Source organism: Oncorhynchus keta, chromosome 5 (assembly GCF_023373465.1).
Source record: "Oncorhynchus keta strain PuntledgeMale-10-30-2019 chromosome 5, Oket_V2, whole genome shotgun sequence".
Classification (NCBI taxonomy): domain Eukaryota; kingdom Metazoa; phylum Chordata; class Actinopteri; order Salmoniformes; family Salmonidae; genus Oncorhynchus; species Oncorhynchus keta.
The window spans coordinates 32,543,426-32,565,071 of NC_068425.1; the positions used below are offsets into that span (position 1 = coordinate 32,543,426).

At 43.4% G+C, this 21,646-nt stretch overlaps 2 protein-coding genes across 2 annotated transcripts; both read right to left on the reverse strand.

The window, feature by feature from the left end:
• Positions 1 to 5,358: 5,358 nt before the first annotated feature.
• LOC127930347 (metalloproteinase inhibitor 2-like) lies at positions 5,359 to 7,161 on the reverse strand. Its single transcript, XM_052520022.1, has 4 exons — positions 7,156 to 7,161; positions 6,711 to 6,806; positions 5,841 to 5,934; positions 5,359 to 5,492 (listed from the first exon to the last, which is right to left on the reverse strand). The coding sequence occupies exons 1-4, from the start codon at positions 7,159 to 7,161 to the stop codon at positions 5,359 to 5,361; spliced, it is 330 nt and encodes a 109-aa protein (XP_052375982.1).
• Positions 7,162 to 9,796: 2,635 nt separating this feature from the next.
• LOC118372800 (galectin-3-binding protein A-like) lies at positions 9,797 to 17,906 on the reverse strand. The gene is made up of 6 exons (XM_052519627.1): positions 17,555 to 17,906; positions 16,066 to 16,168; positions 14,583 to 14,792; positions 12,136 to 12,267; positions 11,422 to 11,710; positions 9,797 to 11,132 (listed from the first exon to the last, which is right to left on the reverse strand). The coding sequence occupies exons 2-6, from the start codon at positions 16,145 to 16,147 to the stop codon at positions 10,052 to 10,054; spliced, it is 1,794 nt and encodes a 597-aa protein (XP_052375587.1). The 5' UTR covers positions 16,148 to 16,168; positions 17,555 to 17,906; the 3' UTR covers positions 9,797 to 10,051.
• Positions 17,907 to 21,646: the final 3,740 nt, after the last annotated feature.

Here is a 21,646-nt window from a genome sequence, read left to right on the forward strand (position 1 = left end):
GTTGATCAGACTGATACAGCATGTCAGATCACTAATGTTGAGGTGTAGGCTGCTACAACATTGTTACCACCACTTTGTGTCCCCTGGCCAGATGGGACAGGGTGTATAGAGGCCTACAGTTGATCAGACTGATACAGCAGGTCAGATCTCTAACGTTGAGGTGTAGGTTGCTACAACATTTCTTTAAAGACTTTTTGCTTAGTTATTTTACTGTTTGCTAAAATAATACCAGTGGGAAGAGGATGGCACATGTCTATATAAATTAGAGCGCACTCTGCACGACCTGTAATTTCTGTGAATCTGATTGGTCAAAGAGGTGGCACCACAGGTCCCAGAGTGGTGAGGTCATTTTTTTTCTTCTGCTATAAAGTTACCCCAGGAGATTTTTTCCCCCTGAAAGCAACAAACTGGAAGGATGTATGGAAGGATGCGACTGGAAGGATGTATGTAACACTGTGTGGCTATAATCAGCCCTGGGAGGACTTGAGTGCCCTGTACACCAATATACTGTACACCTTATACTTTACAGGCCATTTGCTTTGCTATTTAAAGATGCCTGCAATTAATTAAAAAAATATATTATGATTTATATTAAATAAAAGTGCTTACTGGTCACTTCTAAAAATGCAATAAAATAAACTACAAATGAATTATAGTGCTCCAAGTGTTAATTTCTTCTGCCGTTCATTTGTTACAAGTTTTTTAAACGAACAAAAGGTGTTATTGAAACCCAGAATGGTTCTGTGTTGTTGGCCCATGTGGTTGTTTCGAAATAGAACAGTTCCTGAAAAATGCCATCCTAAATCCTGGGGTGTGTTCAACAGCGCACAATGTAGAAAGTTCAGATGAATAACAAACTGTCTGCTCTGACAGGAAGAAAGGAATCATGTCGGCTCTAATGGCATTTCTATCAGCAACATTCAACATTTGTCTACTGAATGTGGCCCTTTAGTAGTTTGGGTCTAAACCAGGGCTTTAGCTATGTAATGACATTGACCAAATTAAACCACTTTGATTCAATGGTGGCCTGAATTGGTTCCCAATCAGAAGCAGCTGTTTATCGTTGTCTCTGATTGGGGACCATATTTAGGTAGCCATTTTGTCTAGGGTATTTGTGGGTTCTTATTCTATGTTTAGTTGCCTGTCTGCACTACTCATATTTGCTTCACGGTTTGTTTTGTTCGGTGTTCTTTCTTTATTAAAGAAGATTGTACGCTTACCTCGCTGCGCCTTGGTCTCCTCCATACAACGAACGTGACAGCAGAATAACTTTTGCTTCCCTACAGTTCTGGGGGACTCTTTTCTGCAGGCTAAGATTGAAGAAATGGCAAATAGGAGTGACAATATAGTCCGCTACCATCCTCAGTAATTTTCCATCCAAGTTGTCAGTACCAGGTGGTTTGTCATCGTTGTGGTTTGTTATTGTTGTTCACCTATTCCACACTCACTTTACAGAGTTAAAATGCTTATCTTTCATAACTTGGTCAGTTATGCATGTATATGAAAGTTCAGGGTTTGTTGTTGTCATGTTAGGACTACTGTACCCATCCGATGCAGCAGGTAAGTAAAACAGATTATTCTGCTTCCTCCTTGTTGTTTCATTAAGACACTGACATGTACATGTTTCGTGAGAGTCTTGCCTTTCCATACAGGGGTCATACACTATATTTTTGTGAGAAGACCGATTTTCAGGATGTCTCACGGTCCGACAAACACCGCTGTAGCTCAGCCACCTTCCACCGCAGATGCAGAAGGCTGCCAGTGGCGGATGCGGTGATTGAGATGCAGCACATTGTGAGGGAAAGTTTTATTGTCTGAAGAGATGGCCTCGAATTGTTCACAGCATCTCCTCTCACTCTATCTTGGTTTGTGCAGGTGACTGTGACCTCTTCCTCAGACCAACTGTCAGTACTTCCAGAACATTGCTCTGGGAACTAAAAGGAGCATCTTGGTTTCAAGGTCCTAGCTTTGAGAGAATAATCATCGTGAGGTATCAGTCAGTCACATGCAGGAAGCAATGTTAACAAGAGATAATGAATAATGTCAATCATGCTTATGACTTGTTTGTGTAGCATTATATAAGGACTGAAAGGGAATGCCTTAGTTTTCATCAAGCTTGGATTGAGTTTGTGAACCTCTCTGATTGTGATAATAAAGAGTGATTCATTTCAAATTGACTTCAGGTGTCACTTCAATTTCCTCCAAAATCTTGGCGTCAGTGAAGGTCTGTGAGGGAACACTTGTGGCGCAGTGGTGGCGCAGGTGCCCGGAGGAAGATACCTGATACAGCAAAGGTCTGAGGGACACGTCTACTGAATTTCAGTAAGTCAACTGTCATAGAGAATAAACAGCTCTCTATGTTGGTTGGGGTTTGACAGTGACTAGGGTGGGTTATCTAGGTGATTAATGATCTATGTTGGCCTGGTATGGTTCCCAATCAGAGGAAGCTGTTTATCGTTGTCTCTGATTGGGGATCATATTTAGGCAGCCATTTCCCCATTGTGCTTTGTGGGATCTTGTCTAGGTATAATTGCCTGTGAGCACGACTTTGAGCTTCACCACAAGTTTTTTTCGCTTTATTGTTTTTTCCTTTGAGTTTCGCTTCCAAATAAAAAGGATGGAAACATACCACGCTGCATCTTGGTCCTCTCCTTATAACGATCGCGACAGAAGATCCCAAAAACAACGGACCAAGCAGCGTGCCCAGGAGGAAAGCCAGGAGTGGAGGACATCCTGGACGTGGGATGAGATTATGGCAGGAGACAGAAGCCTGCCATGGAAGCAGGCGGAGGCAGCGAGGGAAAAACAACGACAACACCGGGGTTCGCGGCCACAACGGAAGCCCGAGAGACAGCCTGAAAAAAAATTGGGAGGAGGCACACGGAGTGGTCAGCGACGCTGAGGGGTGAGTCAGAGACCGAGGAGGAAAATTGGGACAGATTGAGCAAGGAGTGGGCGGTGAAAGTTGAGGGGGGTGAACCAGAAACTGTCAGTGAGTTGAGGGAGATTGTGGAGGAGAGAGAAATGAGAGAGTTACTGAATTGGTGGAGGACGCACAACATTTGCCCTAAGGAGCGTGTTATCGATTTAAAGCCACCTGAGTCAGCTCTCCGTACTCATCCTGAGAAGTGTGTTAAAGTTCCGGTACAAGTGATGCCGGCTATTCGCACCAGGTCTCCAGTACGACTTCCCAGCCCAGTACGTCCGGCGACGGTTCACGGTCCGGAGCTTCCCGGTTCCCGTTCCGGAGCTTCCGGCGAAGGGTCCGCGGTCCGGAACCTCCGTTTTAGACTTATCCAATGAACCATTGCATTTCTGCTCAATTTTGTATCAAGACTGCCGTAATGTACCTAAGTGGTTTATTAATAACTTTAAGTTCATAACTGTTCACTCTTCAAACAATACCATGGTATTATTTCACTGTAATAGCTACTGTAAATTGGACAGTGCAGTTAGATTAACAATAATTTAAGCTTTCTGCAAATATCAGATGTCAATGTCCTGGGAAATGTTCTTGTTACTGATAACCTCATGCTAATCGCATTAGCCTACGTTAGCTCAACTGTCCCGCGGGAGGGACAATGATCGGTTTGCTGCCTTATTACTGATTTCAATTTGGTCTCGAGCAATCATAAGGCAAAATAGATCTTAAACATGTGTCATTTATATTTACAATTCCCTTATACAAACAACTTTCTCATTTACCTATTGTACACGTCATCTTCCAATATTTAATAAATTAAATGTCAACTTTCAGGATTTTTATTTCCCAATATTTTGTGTGTAAAGGACCTCAACACTATTTATTCTGGCTGAGTCTCCTAACCCTAAATAATATATACAAGATCAGAGTACTGTCTAGTGCCACGTTCACGTGCTAGTCGGAATTAGCTCTGTCAGTGTCCATCGGGTTCTTGGTCACCTCCCTGACCAATGCCCTTCTCCCCCAATTGTGCAGTGTGCCAGCTCTATGAATAACCTCTTAGTGGTTTCAGACTTCCTGTGAGGGAGGTTATGCTCTTGGGGACCAGAGGCTGCAGACCTTTTTTGTTAACCTTCCCCACAGCTGTGCCTCAATCCTTTGAGCTCCGACAATTCAAACCTCATGGCTTGTTTTTTTGCGCAGTCAACGGTGGGATCTAAATGCCTTTCCAAATCAATTTAATTTACCGTAGGTGGACTCATGAAATTGTAGAATAATCATGATCCAAGACAGGATGCACCCAAGCACAAATGTTTCTCAAAGCAAACAGTCTGAAAACAAGATTTTAGGTTTCTTCCTAGGTTTTGGCCTTTCTAGGGAGTTACCTAGCCACCGTGCTTCTACACCTGCATTGCTTGCCGTTTGGGGTTTTAGGCTGGGTTTCTGTACAGCACTTTGAGATATCAGCTGATGTACGAAGGGCTATATAAATTTGATTTGATTTAGTTAAATATAATATGACCCTTTTTTGCTTTGCCATTATGGGTTAGTGTGTAGACTGAGGAAAAACTTGTATTTAAGCAATTTTAGAATAAGGCTGTAACTGAACATGTGGCCGGAATAATTCCCCCGAATGCACTGTACTTCCAGTTAGCAAGTCAGAAAATGCAGTTGTTGCTAGTGCTGACTAGTACTTGAAAACAGCTGAATGTTCAGCCAACTGAATATAATCTTATAAAGCAAGGAAGAAACAATGAGTTGTTTCATTTGGTCAATGACATTAAAGCTGAAGCCCTGGTTTAGACAAACTATTCCAGGACCATGTTCAATAATGCCTTTGCTTCCAGTTTAGAAACAAGCAAATGAATGGCGCAAGAAATGAGTACTTGAAGTGCTTTATTTGTAGTTCATTTTTATTGTACTTTTACAACAAGTGACATTTTCATAAGATTGTTGCCCTCTTTCACATTGACCATTTCCTGCAACCTGTCCTCTGACAACAAATTGACAAGTCAATATAGGTCTTGTAATTGTTAGAAACTACTTCCTAGATTAATTTAATCATAATTATTTGAGTTGGTAGCTTTTTTTCCTGTGAGTAGATGGCCTGTAAAGTTTAGGGGTCATCAATATCCAGAAACTACTTGGGCGGTGCCACCCCCTTTTACCAGGCACAGGATCCATCATCCCCCTTGATACAGGCAATGTTATTGTCCCAGGGTCCGCTTTGGCCAATGTCCATCCACAGGCACTCATCTGAGGTGCTGATTGGACAGGGAAGGGAAGTGCAGCGGATGATCTGTGGATCAGAGAAGGGAGAGAAAGAACAAGATCACTGACTGATAATTACCCACATGGTGTAGCTCTTGCATTTGACAATGGTGACCAGAGTGCTAAGTCTGCTGTGTAAATATACAACAAAACATATCGTAATATTAACACATCGTGCAATCACAGCCGCTTTGGTAGCGCAGAGACAACCTCCTCATTTGTGTGTCACTCAAAGCCCACCAGGGCTGAATGAAGTCACACATTATTACATGCATTGTTCCATCAGTATTCAGCCTGCCTGCAGACAAAGGAGACATCAATATGTGGTGTCGGGAAAATGTGGTGTAGGGTAAAGCTGGCCTTCAACACTACTTGGATTAGTTTCTTTCCACATATGGTTAGAATTGTGGGAGATAAGCCTAGATCTGTCCCTGGGGGAAACTGCAACCTGAAAAAGTACCGATGCAGCCCGGAGCTATTCATAAATAATGCATTAGTTATTTGTAAGTAATTCTAAGTGTAGAGAACGTAATTTCTAAAACACTTGTTTTCTTATACAAGATGAAGTCAATAGTAGGTCATGAAGCTGTAAACATTTCTAACCAGTGCTGGTAATGGAACCTGGGTACCCTAGTGAGGACTGCACCTGTGAAGAGATACTCCTTGTTGATTCCCAGAAAGGCGCGACACGGGCCTCCAGTGGAGATGACGTGGATATCCTGGTTAGGACCTTTGAACATCTAGCCAATTACAAGGAGAGAAAGTATCCGTCAAACATCTACATATATAGTTTGTTCTATATGGCATGTAGGGACAACTTAACCTCACTGGTCTCTTTCACAGAGGAGCCCTGAATTACACATCAAAATACAAGCAGAACAGAAGCAGCCATAAACAAACATTCAGTAATAAGGTCCTCAACACTTTGAATTGCCCGAGATGCAGCAGACAGTTTTACGACAAGGCACAAAAATAATATATTTACCTAACGGAGTAAAGACCGAAGGAAATTTCCAGTTATTCATCCTTTATCCCAGGTGTGGTAACTCATGTCTAAAGGTTAGTAATGCTTTTAGTGAGGTTTTCATAAAGGGATTAATACATTAACATATTGCAACGCGTCAACCTACGTGACAAACAGGACCAACTTCCTAGTTGAGAATGTAGCGTTGAGTACTAGACCTGTCGCCCATAATAAAGAGCAGTGCACTATGATAAACTGCTTTAATGAAGTGGCATCTGAATTCATATAGATGATGTCACCATTGTCTAGGACTGGTAGGAGGGTTGACTGAAACATGCCTCTTGCTCAGTGCTAAAGGCATGACTCATTTCTATAAATAACCCCTTTTTATTCATGGTGGAAGCTCCACAATTACACTGCTTATACCTATCCAGATCTTCAATCATTTAAGGGTTGGGTTCAAATTGGGACCAGCTGTCAGACTGGGGTTCAGGGGGCTTCAATGTTTCAGTGCAGGAAGGAACAACCACTTAATAAAAAGGCTGATCATACCTCGATCTGTTTGACATCATAGTTGGTGTTACCAGACACAGCTTTCACGCCAACCACCTTTGCCCTGATCACTACAAAATAAGAGACATGGTTTAACTACTGAAATAATCAATTTCTGGTACAATAGTCAGACATCAGTTTCAGGGTGTTAAGTGATCTGAGAGAACATTGTAATAGAATCTATTACAGACCCAAGATGTCAGGCTTTAGCACCATGCTCTACCAACAGAGCTTGCTCCCTCAACAGCAAAGTCCTCACTCAATCATTTTAGAGAATATACCACAAATAAAGTCTTCACTTTTCCATAAACTCAACAGGAACTATCCTCAGGGAAGCGTGTTGCATGTCATCACACCCCTTTACTAACAAACAGTAATTGAGTAAAGGTACATTTCTCTAAAAGGTCAAGCAGCTGCTCATGATGTAGTGCTGTCTAACACCCACAACCATTCTGTCTTACCATACTGCATCAGTGGTTGAAGTAGAACGGTGCCAATACACTTTTTAAAATCACAATGCGGTATTGATGTTTAACAGTAACTAACCTATTTTATACGAGGTTCCTATACTCACGTGGTTGTTAAATTGTTGGTAACACAGCTATCAGCATATGTCAAAATAATAGAAATAACATCTCATTTATAGAATTAACAACCTATCTGCGAGATAAATAGCACCAAAATCTGAATTAGTGAGTACAGTTTAAAATGTCAAGTATGTGAGGCGTTGGATAATGTCATGTAGAACATTTCGTTTAACAAGTCAGTCATCTTCAGGCCTAGAGCAAGGATGGGAAACTCCAGTCCTCAGGGATCAGAGTGGTGTCATCCCCGCGGGTGAATCGTCAAGCAGATTCTGTTACAAAACGTTTTGCAACAGAACCGTTTACACCAGACAGAAAACACAACGTCTGCATTGCAAAACGCCCATTGAGGATGTACAGGCATGCAAGTGCAAGCTTCTGTGATTTCATCGACCCGCCAGAGGAACAGAACGACGGGCGAACGCTCAAGGTCTTTCACAGGTACTCGAGGCTGCTGCGATTCGATGACCGCCAGTCGAGAACCGCCAGACTCGCCACGGACAAACTCGCAGCCATACGGGAGGTCTGGGACCTGTGGGAGGCGCGGCTGTCGGCCCTCTACAACCCGGGGCCCGACGTGACGGTGGACGAGCAATTGGTCCCGTTCAGAGGTACTGTGCTTGCGCATGCGCGTGTGTGCGCATGTGCTTATATGTCTATAGAGAGGTAGTGCTGCCGTAGCAGCGGTACAAGCAGCGGCTGTAGCAGCACTGGCAGCCACCTAGACAAGGTGGTCGGCACATACAGCTGCAGACGGATGACTGCCCGCTGGCCCCTGGTCGTCTTCCACAACATCCTGGACATGTCCTCCTACAACGCCTTTGTCATATCAAGCCTGACTGGATGCCTCGCAAGCGGAACAAGCGCAGGGTGTTCCTCGAGCAGCTGGGAAAGGGACTTGTGAAGCCGCTGATCCAAAGAAGGCAGCATCTGCCCCGCACGGAAGCGGCGTCAGCGCTTGTCAAAGTCCTACAGAGTGCTACGGCGGCGGCGGCGCCTCGTGATCAACAGCGCGAGGGCCCTGCCGCTGGCACGGCCGCTGCCCCGCAGTAAGAGGAAGAGGTGTCAGCTCTGCCCACCCAAGAAGGGCTCTAAGACACACACGGTGTGCTGCAGGTGTAAGAAATACATCTGCAAAGGCTGTTCACACGCCTACTGTCACACTTGCGCACATTGGGCCTTTAGCCAGGACGGGACAGGGTGACCTGGAGGACGCGGGGACTAGACACAATACGAGGACGACGGGATTGTTAACCCAATTCAGCCTCCACAAGGAGTATTTACAACTGAATATGATTGAAGGAATGACCCCATCTAGTGGAGGAATAATAGACATGGTTCATGAGGGCTTTTAGAGGAGGGTAAGTACTGTACAGAGAAACACAGTAGACCTAGATAGACATGGTTCATGAGGGCTTTTAGAGGAGGGTAAGTACTGTACAGAGAAACACAGTAGACCTAGATAGACATGGTTCATGTGGGCTTTTAGAGGAGGGTAAGTACTATACAGAGAAACACAGTAGACCTAGATAGACATGGTTCATGAGGGCTTTTAGAGGAGGGTAAGTACTACACAGAGAAACAGTAGAACTAGATAGACATGGTTCATGAGGGCTTTTAGAGGAGGGTAAGTACTATACAGAGAAACACAGTAGACCTAGATAGACATGGTTCATGAGGGCTTTTAGAGGAGGGTAAGTACTATACAGAGAAACACAGTAGAACTAGATAGACATGGTTCATGAGGGCTTTTAGAGGGTAAGTACTATACAGAGAAACACAGTAGAACTAGATAGACATGGTTCATGAGGGCTTTTAGAGGGTAAGTACTACACAGAGAAGCACAGTAGACCTAGATAGACATGGTTCATGAGGGCTTTTAGAGGATGGTAAGTACTACACAGAGAAACACAGTAGACCTAGATAGACATGGTTCATGAGGGCTTTGAGGAGGGTAAGTACTGTACAGAGAAACACAGTAGAACTAGATAGACATGGTTCATGTGGGCTTTTAGAGGAGGGTAAGTACTGTACAGAGAAGCACAGTAGAACTAGATAGACATCAGATCTTTGAATCTGTCCTATTATGGCGTCTGTGAGCGCACGGACAGCACCATTGAGGCCATCTCCATTTTGAAGTAGTCAGTTTTCTTCTACTATTACTATTTGGCAAACAAACTGAAAGGGTGCATCCTGCCACATGCAGTGTGTGGTTTGAACAGGTATAAAGGCAAGGTTGGAGATTTACTACCGCCTGCAGTTATGGACATTTTTGCTCAGAACTATAATTAATTGGATGATCCCTCCTGATGACCCGATTGGAATTATGTGATCCTTCCTTAACCCATATGAAGTCCCACCCAGTAGACAACTTCAAAATGGTGACAGTCTTCAATGGCGTTAGCCATGGCAAAACAGGCTTTTGGGCACAAGAGACCTCTAGCTATTTCTATGGGAAGAACTAGCCGCCATTTGGGGGAAAAAACATCATCCACAGCCCTGCATGTTCAAATGCCTTTATTCAAGTGCAAGCAGAGATGTTATAGTTTTTGATTAATACTTAAGTAAGAGCAGTGCTACATGTTGATATGCTTTCAGCAAATCAACAAAGGGTTATGATCAAATCAGTCACATATTTCTAAAACCACATTACCATAATTTCAAACTCTTGAATAAAATAAATTAGCAATTGATTGGCATTATTAGATTTGTGGATGTGTGTTAGGAGCATTATTGCATCTGTGCCAGGCAGTGCTATCAGATGTATTCTGGTCTCACCACAAAGCGAAAGTCATACTGGCCTTCAGGACAGGGGTAGGACAGGGCCAGACTGCTGTTAGTAGGGATCTGGGCCATGTCGTTCTTGAAGTCCTGGACGTGAAACACATACCTGCCCTCACATGTTAGGAGCAGTCGGTTGCTGAAGTGAACACTGTTGGTCTGGTTTTGTCTGAGGCTGCTTTGGAGAGAGAGACTGGCAGTGGGGAAGGAAATACACCTGGAACATTCTCGTTGGTTCTTAAAGACTCTTGCTGACCAACTGATGGGGTTGGTTTCCTTGGTCTGGTAAATCACACTATTGTGGTTTGGTGTTGTGAATGACTTGCCATATTCTGGCGTGGGGTAATAAGGTTGGTAGTTATTGTAGCGCCTGTTGTAATCATATTGCATAGCTTGGCGAGGTGGCTCTTTGCTGGTTGAGTTGATGGTGACGCTCCATGGCTCAGCAGTGTAGATCCTGGGATGGTAATCATGCTCTTCTTCACTCTCACTGCTTTTGTGCTTCCTCAGAGTGTCGAACGACAAGGCGTTGAACTGGAAGCCTCTGAGCATGTTGACACGATAGAGCTTCTCGTGGCTCCTGTAGAGCTCTGAGGTGAACTGCAGATCGTAGAGCTTCTCGGCAGGGATCATCGGGAAGCGGATGTGGCCTAACAGGGCCGCCTGGCTCTCAGTGCCGGTCAAGTCACCCTTCTCTATGATCCAACTCTCCAGAGCTTGCAGGAGGAACCCCTCGTCCGGTACCACGAGGTCAGACCGCGCCAAGAGGGCCATCAGGAAGTCTGTGGAGAGGTCACTCCAGGCCGGGGAATTGATCAGAGCCTCGCAGTTCCAGGCCAGGTACTGGAGGCAGTTCTCCTGAAGCAGCAGGTCCCCAGTCTGGACGGAGTACTGGTACAGGGAGACCTGGGTGTAGAAGGAGGGGTCCTCAGGGAGGAGTACGGTGAAGAGCCTGCCGGTGTCCTGCATCAGACGTTTCACCCCAAACTTTGAGGCCAGCTTGTGGAGGCACTGGGCAGAGGAAACGGTCACGTCGATCTTGCGGGTGTAAAGGTACCTAGAGAACCAGAGCAAGGACATTTAAATAAATTAACTTGTATTCAAAAAATTTTAGGAGATACCATAGCTAAAAAGGAACTTCAGCAAGTGGTGTTGGACCTAGAGTAAAACTGTGCTTTAAGTAAGGCACCCAGGAGCTACACAATTGATGCAAGGAGACGTGGATTCATCTCGACAGACTTTTGAGGTCTAAAATCATCTGACACATTTGGATTCTTGTGTATGTATTTAACCAATAAACATAAAGTGTATCTAAATAGCACCTGTTAAGGGTCATAGACTAGTACCTGATGAAGCTGGTGACACAGGGGCTGCAGGCTTGACTCATCTCCAGGGAGAGGTTACTGGACCCGTTGGTGATGTTGAAGTGTGGGTAGAGAGAGAGGATCAGTTTGTGGGTGCAGATGTTCCTCTCCTCCACTTCCAACTTTCCCTCCCCATCTCTGTTTCCTGTGGGGCTCTGGATTGTGATGAGGAAGTCACAGTCATCCCCACGGTCAAACAGCTCGCCCAGGTCATCTGACAGGCCCAGACTGTGGTCCAGGAAATGTACTGTGTCACTGGTCAAATCTGTGCCTGTACAGTATGAGGAATACACGTGATTAGGACTGTACATGATGAGTAGGAATATGTAGGGCTGTTTCGGTGAAGTTTAACAACATGTATTCATTCATCCCTTTATTTAACCAGGAAAATAACCTTGTGTAGTTGTTATGGGTTAAAATGTCTGTTTCTTCCATAACTTTTGGTCAGACAGGGGCTGCAGACACACAGAGTGAATCTGAAATGTATTTTATTCAATTCCTTGAATCCTCTCAAATCACCTAAAAACATCAGAGGGAATCAGGGAGAGCATTGGATCTTATCCACCAATGCTCTCCTCACTTCTCTCTGATGTTTTCCCACGGAGGCGTGGAGACTTTTCAGAAGGAGACGAGAAGAGAGGAGCCAAGGAATCAGGGGAAACACTATTGAGATTCACCCACAGTGTAGTAATGTACCTCTCGCACAAACGACCCCTGCGTCCTCCTTGTGGGAACAGTCGGTCAACGCCCAGCCCTTGAAAGAACAGCTGGACAGGGACTTCTCGGTTCCTTTGCAGTCCATATCATCCAACCAGATTGAACCCGACCCTTGGATACCAAACAGAGGATAAACAAGGAGCAAAATCATGTGCAGAAATAAGAAAAATATTATGTTGTGGTGTATTAAAGTAAGTTAGTTGACTCTTTCTTCTGGTGCTGCCTGCCATTCACACAAATCACTACCTATTTGAACTTGCTCCTTCCAAGAATCCCAAATTCGTTGTCGTCATATTGCTAACGCTTATTCAATCCTCTCATACTTTTACAAAAATCGCTAGGGGCTAGGGGGTTGCTGAGGTTTGATTTGGGATTCAGAGTTATTGACAATGCGACTAATATTTGTTTTTTTCCACTGCGTCCTGGTGGCAAAGTCATGTAATGAGTCATATTCATCAGACAAACTGTAGCAAAAGGTTTCAAATTATTGTGCTGACAGAACATGAAGGACTGTGGGCTCACCTTCTCCGTGGCCGATGTGAGTAAAACATTTAAACGTGTTAACCCTCGCAAGGCTGCCGGTCTAGACGGCATCCCTGGCCGTGTCCTCAGAGCATGTGCAGACCAGCTGGCTGGTGCGTTTACAGACATATTCAATCTCTCCCTATCCCAGTCTGCTGTCCCCACATGCTTCAAGATGGTCACCATTGTTCCTGTTCCCAAGAAGGCAAAGATAACTGATCTTAATGACCATCGCCCTGTAGCGCTCACTTCTGTCATCATGAAGTGCTTTGAGAGATTAGTCAAGGATCATATCACCTCTACCTTACCTGCCACCCTAAACCCACTTAAAATTTGCTTACTTCCCCAATAGATCCACACACGATGCAATCGCCATCACTTTGCACACTGCCCTATCCCATCTGGACAAGAGGAATAGCTATGTAAGAATGATGTTTATTGACTATAGCTCAGCATTCAACACCATAGTACCCTCCAAGCTCAACATTAAGCTTGAGGCCCTGGGTCTGAACCCCACCTTGTGCAACTGGGTCCTGGACTTCTTGACGGGCTGCCCCAAGGTGGTGAAGGTAGGAAACATCACCTCCACTCCACTCCACTGATCCTCATCACTGGGGCCCCACAAGGGTGCATGCTTAGCCCACCCTGTACTCCCTGTTCACCCATGACTGCGTGGCCAAGCATGCCTCCAACTCAATCATCAAATTTGCAAATGACACAGTAGAACACTTGATTACCAACGATGACGAGACAGCCTACAGGGAGGAGGTGAGGGCTCTGGGAGTGTGGTGCCTGGAAAACAACCTCTCACTCAATGTCAACAAAACAAAGGAGATTATTGTTGACTTCAAGAAACAGCAGAGGGTGCACCTCCCTATCTACATCGACAGGACAGCAGTGGAGAAGGTGGAAAACTTCAAGTTCCTCGGCGTACACATCACTGGCAAACTGAAATAGACCACCCACACAGACAGTGTGGTGAAGAAGGCGCAACAGAGCCTCTTTAACTTCAGGAGGCTGAAGAAATTTGGCTTGTCACCTAAAACCCTCACATATTTTTACAGATGAACAATTGAAAGCTTCCTGACGGGCTGTATCACCGCCTGGTTCGGAACTGCATCGGGTGCTGTAGGCTCTCCAGGGGGTGGTGTGGTCTGCCCAACGAATTACCGGGGGCAAACTACCCGCCCTCCAGGACACCTACAGAACCCCATGTCACTGGAAGGTCAAAAAGATCATTAATAACATCAACCACCCGAACCACTGCCTGATCACAGCCCTATCATGCAGAAGGTGAGGTCAGTACAGGTGCATCAAAGCTGGGACCGAGAGACTGAAAAACAACTTCCATCTCATGGCCATCAGACTGTTAAACAGCCATCACTAGCACATTAGAGGCTGCTGCCTATAGCCATAGACTAGAAATCATTGACCACGTTAAGGAACGGAACACTAGTCAGTTTAGTAATATTTACATATCTGGCATTACTCATCTCATATGTATATACTTTTTTCTATACTATTCTACTGTATTTTCGTCCGTTCCGCTTGTCCTTATGTATATAGTCTTAATTCATTCCTACTTACATTTATGTGTCTTGGGTATATGTTGTGTAATTACTTAAATATTACTGAAATGTCGGAGCTAGAAGCACAAGCATTTCACTACACCCGCAATAACATCTGCTAATAATATGTATGTGACCAATAAAATGTGATTTGATTTGAAAATGAGTGTTCCTTATTGCACAAGATCTGATAGTGCCTACCCATTTGACTCTGTGTTACACTGTTTTATTCTTCCAGGTTGTGCCTAGTGAATACGCCCCAGGTATTCTCTCCCTGTTTCAGTCCATTTTCTTCCATTTGGTGCCTAATGAACATGACCCTTGTAAGATACTCACCCTCTCCATAAGTCCCTCCAGTGACAGCAGATACAACGCCAGGGAACTTCAGCTGACGGCACACCACCTGAGCCTCGGCCAGGTCCCAGCCATCGTCACAGATGGTCCCCCATTTCCCCTCGTGGTACACCTCCACTCGACCCTCTGTGTCATGCTTACCCCCCACCAGCCTCACCTCGCCCTCCTGTGTGGGCTCTGTCGAGGACTTACCTGTGAGCACAGAGAGGGTGAGGATTTAAGTTAGTCAGTTTAAAAATTGGACTGATGAGCTTCAACTGACAACGGATTTATGCAACTTTGCTGTTTGCTAACATTAGTATTAGGCGGCAGTACAAAGCATGAACCAACTTGTTTGTGTTTTGCAAACAGGAACTTGAGGAGAACACGACATGATTGGCCTATTGTCTCGGGGGAGGTTCCTTGTCCCTTGTCAATCTTTGGTTTATTGGTGAATTCAGCACTCAGACAATATCTTCTTTAAGTAAATCAATCAAACCTTTATTTAATGCAATTGCAGATAGAAGTTGACAACGAAAACACAGCAGGCATGTTTGAGAGTAAGTTCTGCACCCCACTTAAGGGCGCAGCTGATTTTATACATGTGATCACTCCCTAGTGGTATGATCACCTACATCAATGTATGTGTGTATCAATAAGCTGAGGTTACCTTATAAGGCCACCTAGTACAGTAGCTTCTCTGAATTTATTACAATTGTCCACTGTCACACAAGATCAAAATGTCAAAACCAGACAGTGGTCACTTCTCTTTATCTAGTTTCGGTCTGGCTCAGACCCAGCCTGCAAGCACACTCTCACAACAGCCAGGGCTTAACCACACAGACTAATATAGACTCAGACCCAGCCTGCAAGCACACTCTCACAACAGCCAGGGCTTAACCACAAAGACTAATATAGACTCAGACCCAGCCTGCAAGCACACTCTCACAACAGCCAGGGCTTAACCACAAAGACTAATATAGATTATTTTGCAACGTATAGTGGCAGAGTTTTTAGAGACATAGCAACCGTATCTATTATAAGGCCTGCAGCAAAACATAGGAATCTTAAGGTCCCCTTAATCAATAATGGGGAGGGTCTTTGGGACCCAACCCCTACACTATTCCTGATTCCTTGTAAAGTCTACTGTAAAAACATCAGGTCATTGTCCTACTAACAATGTCATTCAAAAACAAACGTGTGTTGGAGTAATTGTGACAGGAATTTGAGGAGTACACTACTTGAATGGCCGATGCCTGATTCATTGGAAAGTCTACTACTATAAAAACATCAGGTCATTGACGTTCTCAAACTAACATGACTTAATTGTGATGAAGTGATAGGATAATGTCAGATTTCATTGTCCAACTGAACTTACCCTGGTCCCAGATCTGTTTGTGTTGTATGACCATGGCCTTTGGCCTTTGGCATGACAATGACGGTAGGAGTTGACAACACAGTACAAACCAGGCTAAATGGAACTCACCGAATAGATTCCATGTTGCAGAGTCCAGTCCAGGAACATGGAGAAGCAACAGCAGCCACAGAGTGATTCCACGACTCTGCATTTTCACCAACCAGCTTGGAAACTGACAAACAGACAAGCAATAGAACAATAGGAACATTTGGCATCCTGAGTGGCTCAGCGGTCTAAGGCACTGCATCACAGTGTTCGATCCCTGGCTGTATCCCAACCTGCTGTGATTGGGAGTCCCGTAGGGCGGCGCACAATTGGCCCAGCGACGTCGGGGTTTGGCCGGTGTAGGCCGTCATTGTAAATAAGAATTTGATCTTAAAAACGGACTTAGTCCGTTAAATAAAGAAAGGTTAAATAAATCAAAAATGAATTCTGCATGGAAAGAGCGTGCAACATTCCTCCACAGCAATGTGAGAGACTGATCAAAGAGAGTGCAACATTCCTCCACAGCAATGTGAGAGACTGATCAAAGAGAGTGCAACATTCCTCCACAGCAATGTGAGAGACTGATCAAAAAGTACAGGAAGCGTTTGGTTGGAGTCATTGCAGGTAAAGGTGGCACAACCAGTTATTATTTTTCTAACACAGGGGCATTGCTTTTGTTTATTAAATAAATAAAATAAGTATGTAATTATTGGGTTACTTGTTCACTCAGTTTCCCTTTATTTCATATTGGGTTATAGTTGAAGATGATAAAAAAAATATATGCAAAAGTAGAGAGTGTTTTTTCACAGCACTGTATATGAAGTGTGACTGGTTCATGACATTTAACCGTGGATGTACGGAGAAAATGCCCTCCTTTTCCTGTTGTCACTTCTGTTGGCCCCCTCACCTAGGGGTTCGTACTCTCTGATTGGCTCCAAGTCAAGTTGTCTGACACTGACGAGATTTGCAAAAGTTGTTTTGACACTGACTGACAATCATTGCGATTCGACAAGTAGAAACGTCAGGTTCGTCGCTACCAGGTCGGCTCGGTAGGTATCGCTTTTGTTCTAGCAAGAGAAGGAACGGCCTCCCACTGTTATCCGCAATGAGATTCTCTGTGTTTCATGGTGAAATATGACCACCTCACAACGTCTTGAGCAACACCATTGGCATAAAGCTTTAATGTCTAAAGTTAGCGTTATATATTATACCATCTTCCCCAACAATAACAACCACCAGTAGCATAATTGTATTCTACACACAAATACATGTAGTGCTGTATCTGCTAAAAATCTACTGCTTCATGTCAAATACCAGCGTCCAATAAGACAACTGAGTCATACAGGCTACATTGCACTGTGCTATTCCACTACATGCGTTGTATTCATAAGAAATCATATCACATTCAGTTGATTTTTAACGCAGTTCATTTTCTATACATAAAGTAAATGTATGTGTACAAGAGACTATCAAGTATATCTATTACAATCAAACAGTATTGTTTATGCATCACTGAGGACAATAGTTAATTAGGCTTTTCCAGAGATGACATTCTGATTCTCAAATGTCTTACCTCTTGTGTCTTGCTGTGTGCGTCGTGGTTCTTTCCCAACCCTTATGAAATTATACAGCTTATATAGCCACAGGGGTGGAAGTAGTTGCTAATGTAATGAAAACTGCACTTCTGCAAATCGATTCTCTATGTTTCGTTTCCTGTGAAATCAAAGGGGGTCTGGTAAGCATTTCTTGTCGTGAATCTTGCCCTGGAGGCAGCTGGGCACCAGCGGGCACAGCCACAAAGTCATAAAATCAGATTTGAAACCTAACCCTAACCGTAAACCTAACCTTAACCGGACTGCTAAACTTAATGTCGAACCTTAAAGCACTTTTTTTCCATTCATTTTTAGATATAGCCAAACTCTTTGGACTTTGCAGCAGGGACATCTAGCGCAAATCGCTCAGTTCTGCCTTGAGGGCAAGATTCATGACAATTAACGTTAACTTGATCACAAAGGGACTGGTTGCACAGGTTGTGTAAGTGAGCAAGTCATAACATGTGACAAAATAAGCGAGTATTGTTGTTATGGGATCTGCTAAATGACTTAAATGTAATGTAATGTAATGTATACATTTAGCTTAGAATTATAACTGAACATAATACTACTCTGTTACTGTATGAATGTATGAATCTTATTATAATCATAATAATAAATATAAGGTGTGTAGTTTTAGTCAAGAATTAGAACAAGGACTTTCTGTCCCTACCCAGGGAGGGGAGAGACCTTGGGCTTGTAGTAGATTGTTTAACAGGTGGCAGACAATGTGAGAAGGCTTGTGAACTATATTGCCATTGTATCTGATAGGAGGAGGGACATTTATGACGAAATGTGAGGTATATGAACCAATCTACATGGTATTACGACAAGAGCTCTCAGGAATAAATGCTATTGATTAATATTGAGACTGATCTTTGTCTATTTTATGCAAATAAGAAACTTACAAATTCTTAGAAATGGACAGTGTTTTGCTTTGTTAAAATTGAATTGGTTAATGAACATATAGGAATTAAATTCCTCCAACAATTATGTATAAAATCATTTTACCATCTAAACCGCTGTGAATTTTCTTCCATAAGAAAAAATTGTGTATATTCGAAAGTAAAAGCCGCAAAAACTAAAGCATAGAAATACCGCACATAGAGCAGATCTACCTCCTCTTAAACTTCTGTTCATTTAGAACTACGTATCTCTAAAACATTTCTATATGAATTTTGTCAGGTTGCCCAAAAAGTGACATATTGCAGATCTACTGCCTCTTAAACTTGCATTCAATGAGTATGACAGATGTATAACACATTTCTATGCTCATTTTATTGGTTCGCCCCAAAAATTACATATTGCAGCTTTAAAGCAAGTTTTTTCAGTTCTACACATTTTGGGTCAGAGAGAAAATGTTGCGATTTTATAACACATTTCCAGCAATTCCACAGATTGTGCAATGTTACAATTATATCAATTGGAGGTGGATATATTTCAAGGCCTACTTTCAAACTCAGTGCCTCTTTGCTTGACATCATGGGAAAATCAAAATAAATCAGCCAAGACCTCAGAAAAAAAATGTAGACCTCCACAAGTCTGGTTCATCCTTCGGAGCAATTTCCAAACGCCCGAAGGTACCACGTTCATCTGTACAAACAATAGTAAGCAAGTATAAACACCATGGCCGTCAAACCACTCAGGAATGAGACGCGTTCTGGCTCCTAGAGATGAACGTACTTTGGTGTGAAAAGTGCAAATCAATCCCAGAACTACAGCAAAGGACCTTGTGAAGATGCTGGAGGAAACAGGTAAAAAAGTATATATATCCACAGTAAAACGAGTCCTATGTCGACATAACCTGAAAGGCCGCTCAGCAAGGAAGAAGCCACTGCTCCAAAACTGCCATAAAATAAGCCTGACTACGGTTTGCAACTGCACATGGGGACAAAGATCATACTTTTTGGAGAAATGTCCTCTGGTCTGATGAAACAATTTGTCCATAATGACGTTTGGAGTAAAAAGAGGGAGGCTTGCAAGCCGAAGAACACCATCCCAACCGTGAAGCACGGGGGTGGCAGCATCATGTCGTGGGGGTGCTTTGCTGCAGGAGGGACTGGTGCACTTCCAAAAATAGATGGCTTCATGAGGAGGTAAAATTATGTGGATATATTGAAGCAACATCTCAAGACATCAGTCAGGAAGTTAAAGCTTGGGTCTTCCAAATGGACATTGACCCCAAGCATACTTCCAAAGTTGTGGCAAAATGGCTTAAGGACAACAAAGTCAAGGTATTGGAGTGGCCATCACAAAGCCCTGACCTCAATCCTATAGCAAATTTGTGGGCAGAAATGAAAAAGCGTGTGCGAGCAAGGAGACCTAGAAACCTGATTCAGTTACACCAGCTCTGTCATGGAGGAATGGGCCAAAATTCACCCAACTTATTGTGGGAAGCTTGATGAAGGCTACCTGAAACGTTTGATCCGAGTTAAACAATTTAAAGGCAAAGCTACCAAATACTAATTGAGTGTATGTATAAACTTCTGACCCACTGGGAATGTGACGAAATAAATAAAAGCTGAAATAAATCATTCTCTTTACTATTATTCTGACATTTCACATTCTTAAAATAAAGTGGTGGTCCTAACTAACCTAAGACAGGGAATTTGTACTAGGATTAATGTCAGGAATTGTGAAAAACTGGGTTTAAATGTATTTGCTAAAGGTGTATGTAAACTTCTGACTTCAACTGTGCACACACACACACACACACACACACACACACACACACACACACACACACACACACACACACACACACACACACACACACACACACACACACACACACACACACACACACACTCAAAAAACATTTAATTAAATAATTAAATAGGACAACCCAGTAAAATTCAACATTTGTATAAATATAACTCTCTGTTGAACATCCTAACATGCCAGAACACCGAAAATTGACTGGCACAAGCTTGGGAATTAATACCTGTCCTGCAGAGCTGCACTGTTCGCTCGGCTATACAACCTGCAAACCCATCCGCCACCAAGCACCAGGGCGGACCAACCAGTCAAATAGTAAAGAAAAATACACATGGTCCTTGGGAGTATACCCTTGTATGTATTAAACATGCTCACACTATGTTAGTAGGGTGTCCTATTAAGGAAAGAGAGCTCAGTGGCTAGCCTTAGGTAGCGACTAGGCTAATTATTACGTGGCTGTACAGCCGCAGTTAGTTGGTAAAAGCTCATTGTGGCATGTACTGTAAATAAAATACTATTCAAACTATATTGTCCTTGTGAGAACATGTCACCCTATACATACCATCGTTGTTCATAACATTAAGTTACTGGATGAATAATTGTACTTTTTTTGTCATCAGGGTGGAGGCACGTTTCTAATCAAGATATGAATTCCTTAGTGGGTCCTTGGCCGCGTCAGCACGGCTTGTGCAGGGTCACAGTATGAGCCCACAATGGCTAGTTAGTATTATGTCGCCTGTCCACCGTTGGATGTAGGTGCACAACAATGTATTGTTTGGCCTTGGTTGGGTCTAAGAAGGTCTTCTGCTCGCCGGAGGGAGTAGGGATCTTCAATACAGCTGGTGAAGAATGACGAACTTGGTGTCCAGACAGGGTAGGAGCCCCATTTACTTTAAGTACAGGATATCAACTATATGTGCTAGGATTCCTTATCAATACAATGTATGGAGTGGAAATAGCATTGCAGACTGTATGACACAGTTGACTTACCTAATGCAGGTATTTCACAAAAATCATTAGATACTTTTTCGATACATTGCTAAGGCATGGTGATTGTTGTGTCAACTTTAAAATGGAGATAGCTTCAATGGCGCTGCCCATGCTGTCAAAGGAGCTGTACTGGCACAGGCAGAAAGTCCTCTATCTACACTCCCAGTCAACAGTTTGGACACATCTACTCAAGGGTTTTTCTTTATTTTTTACTATTTTCTACATTGTAGAATAATAGTGAAGACATCACAACTATGACAGAACACATATGGAATCATGCAGTAACCAAAAAAGTGTTAAACAAATCAAAATCTATTTTAAATTTGAGATTCTTCAAGACAGACAACCTTTGCCTTGATAGCAGC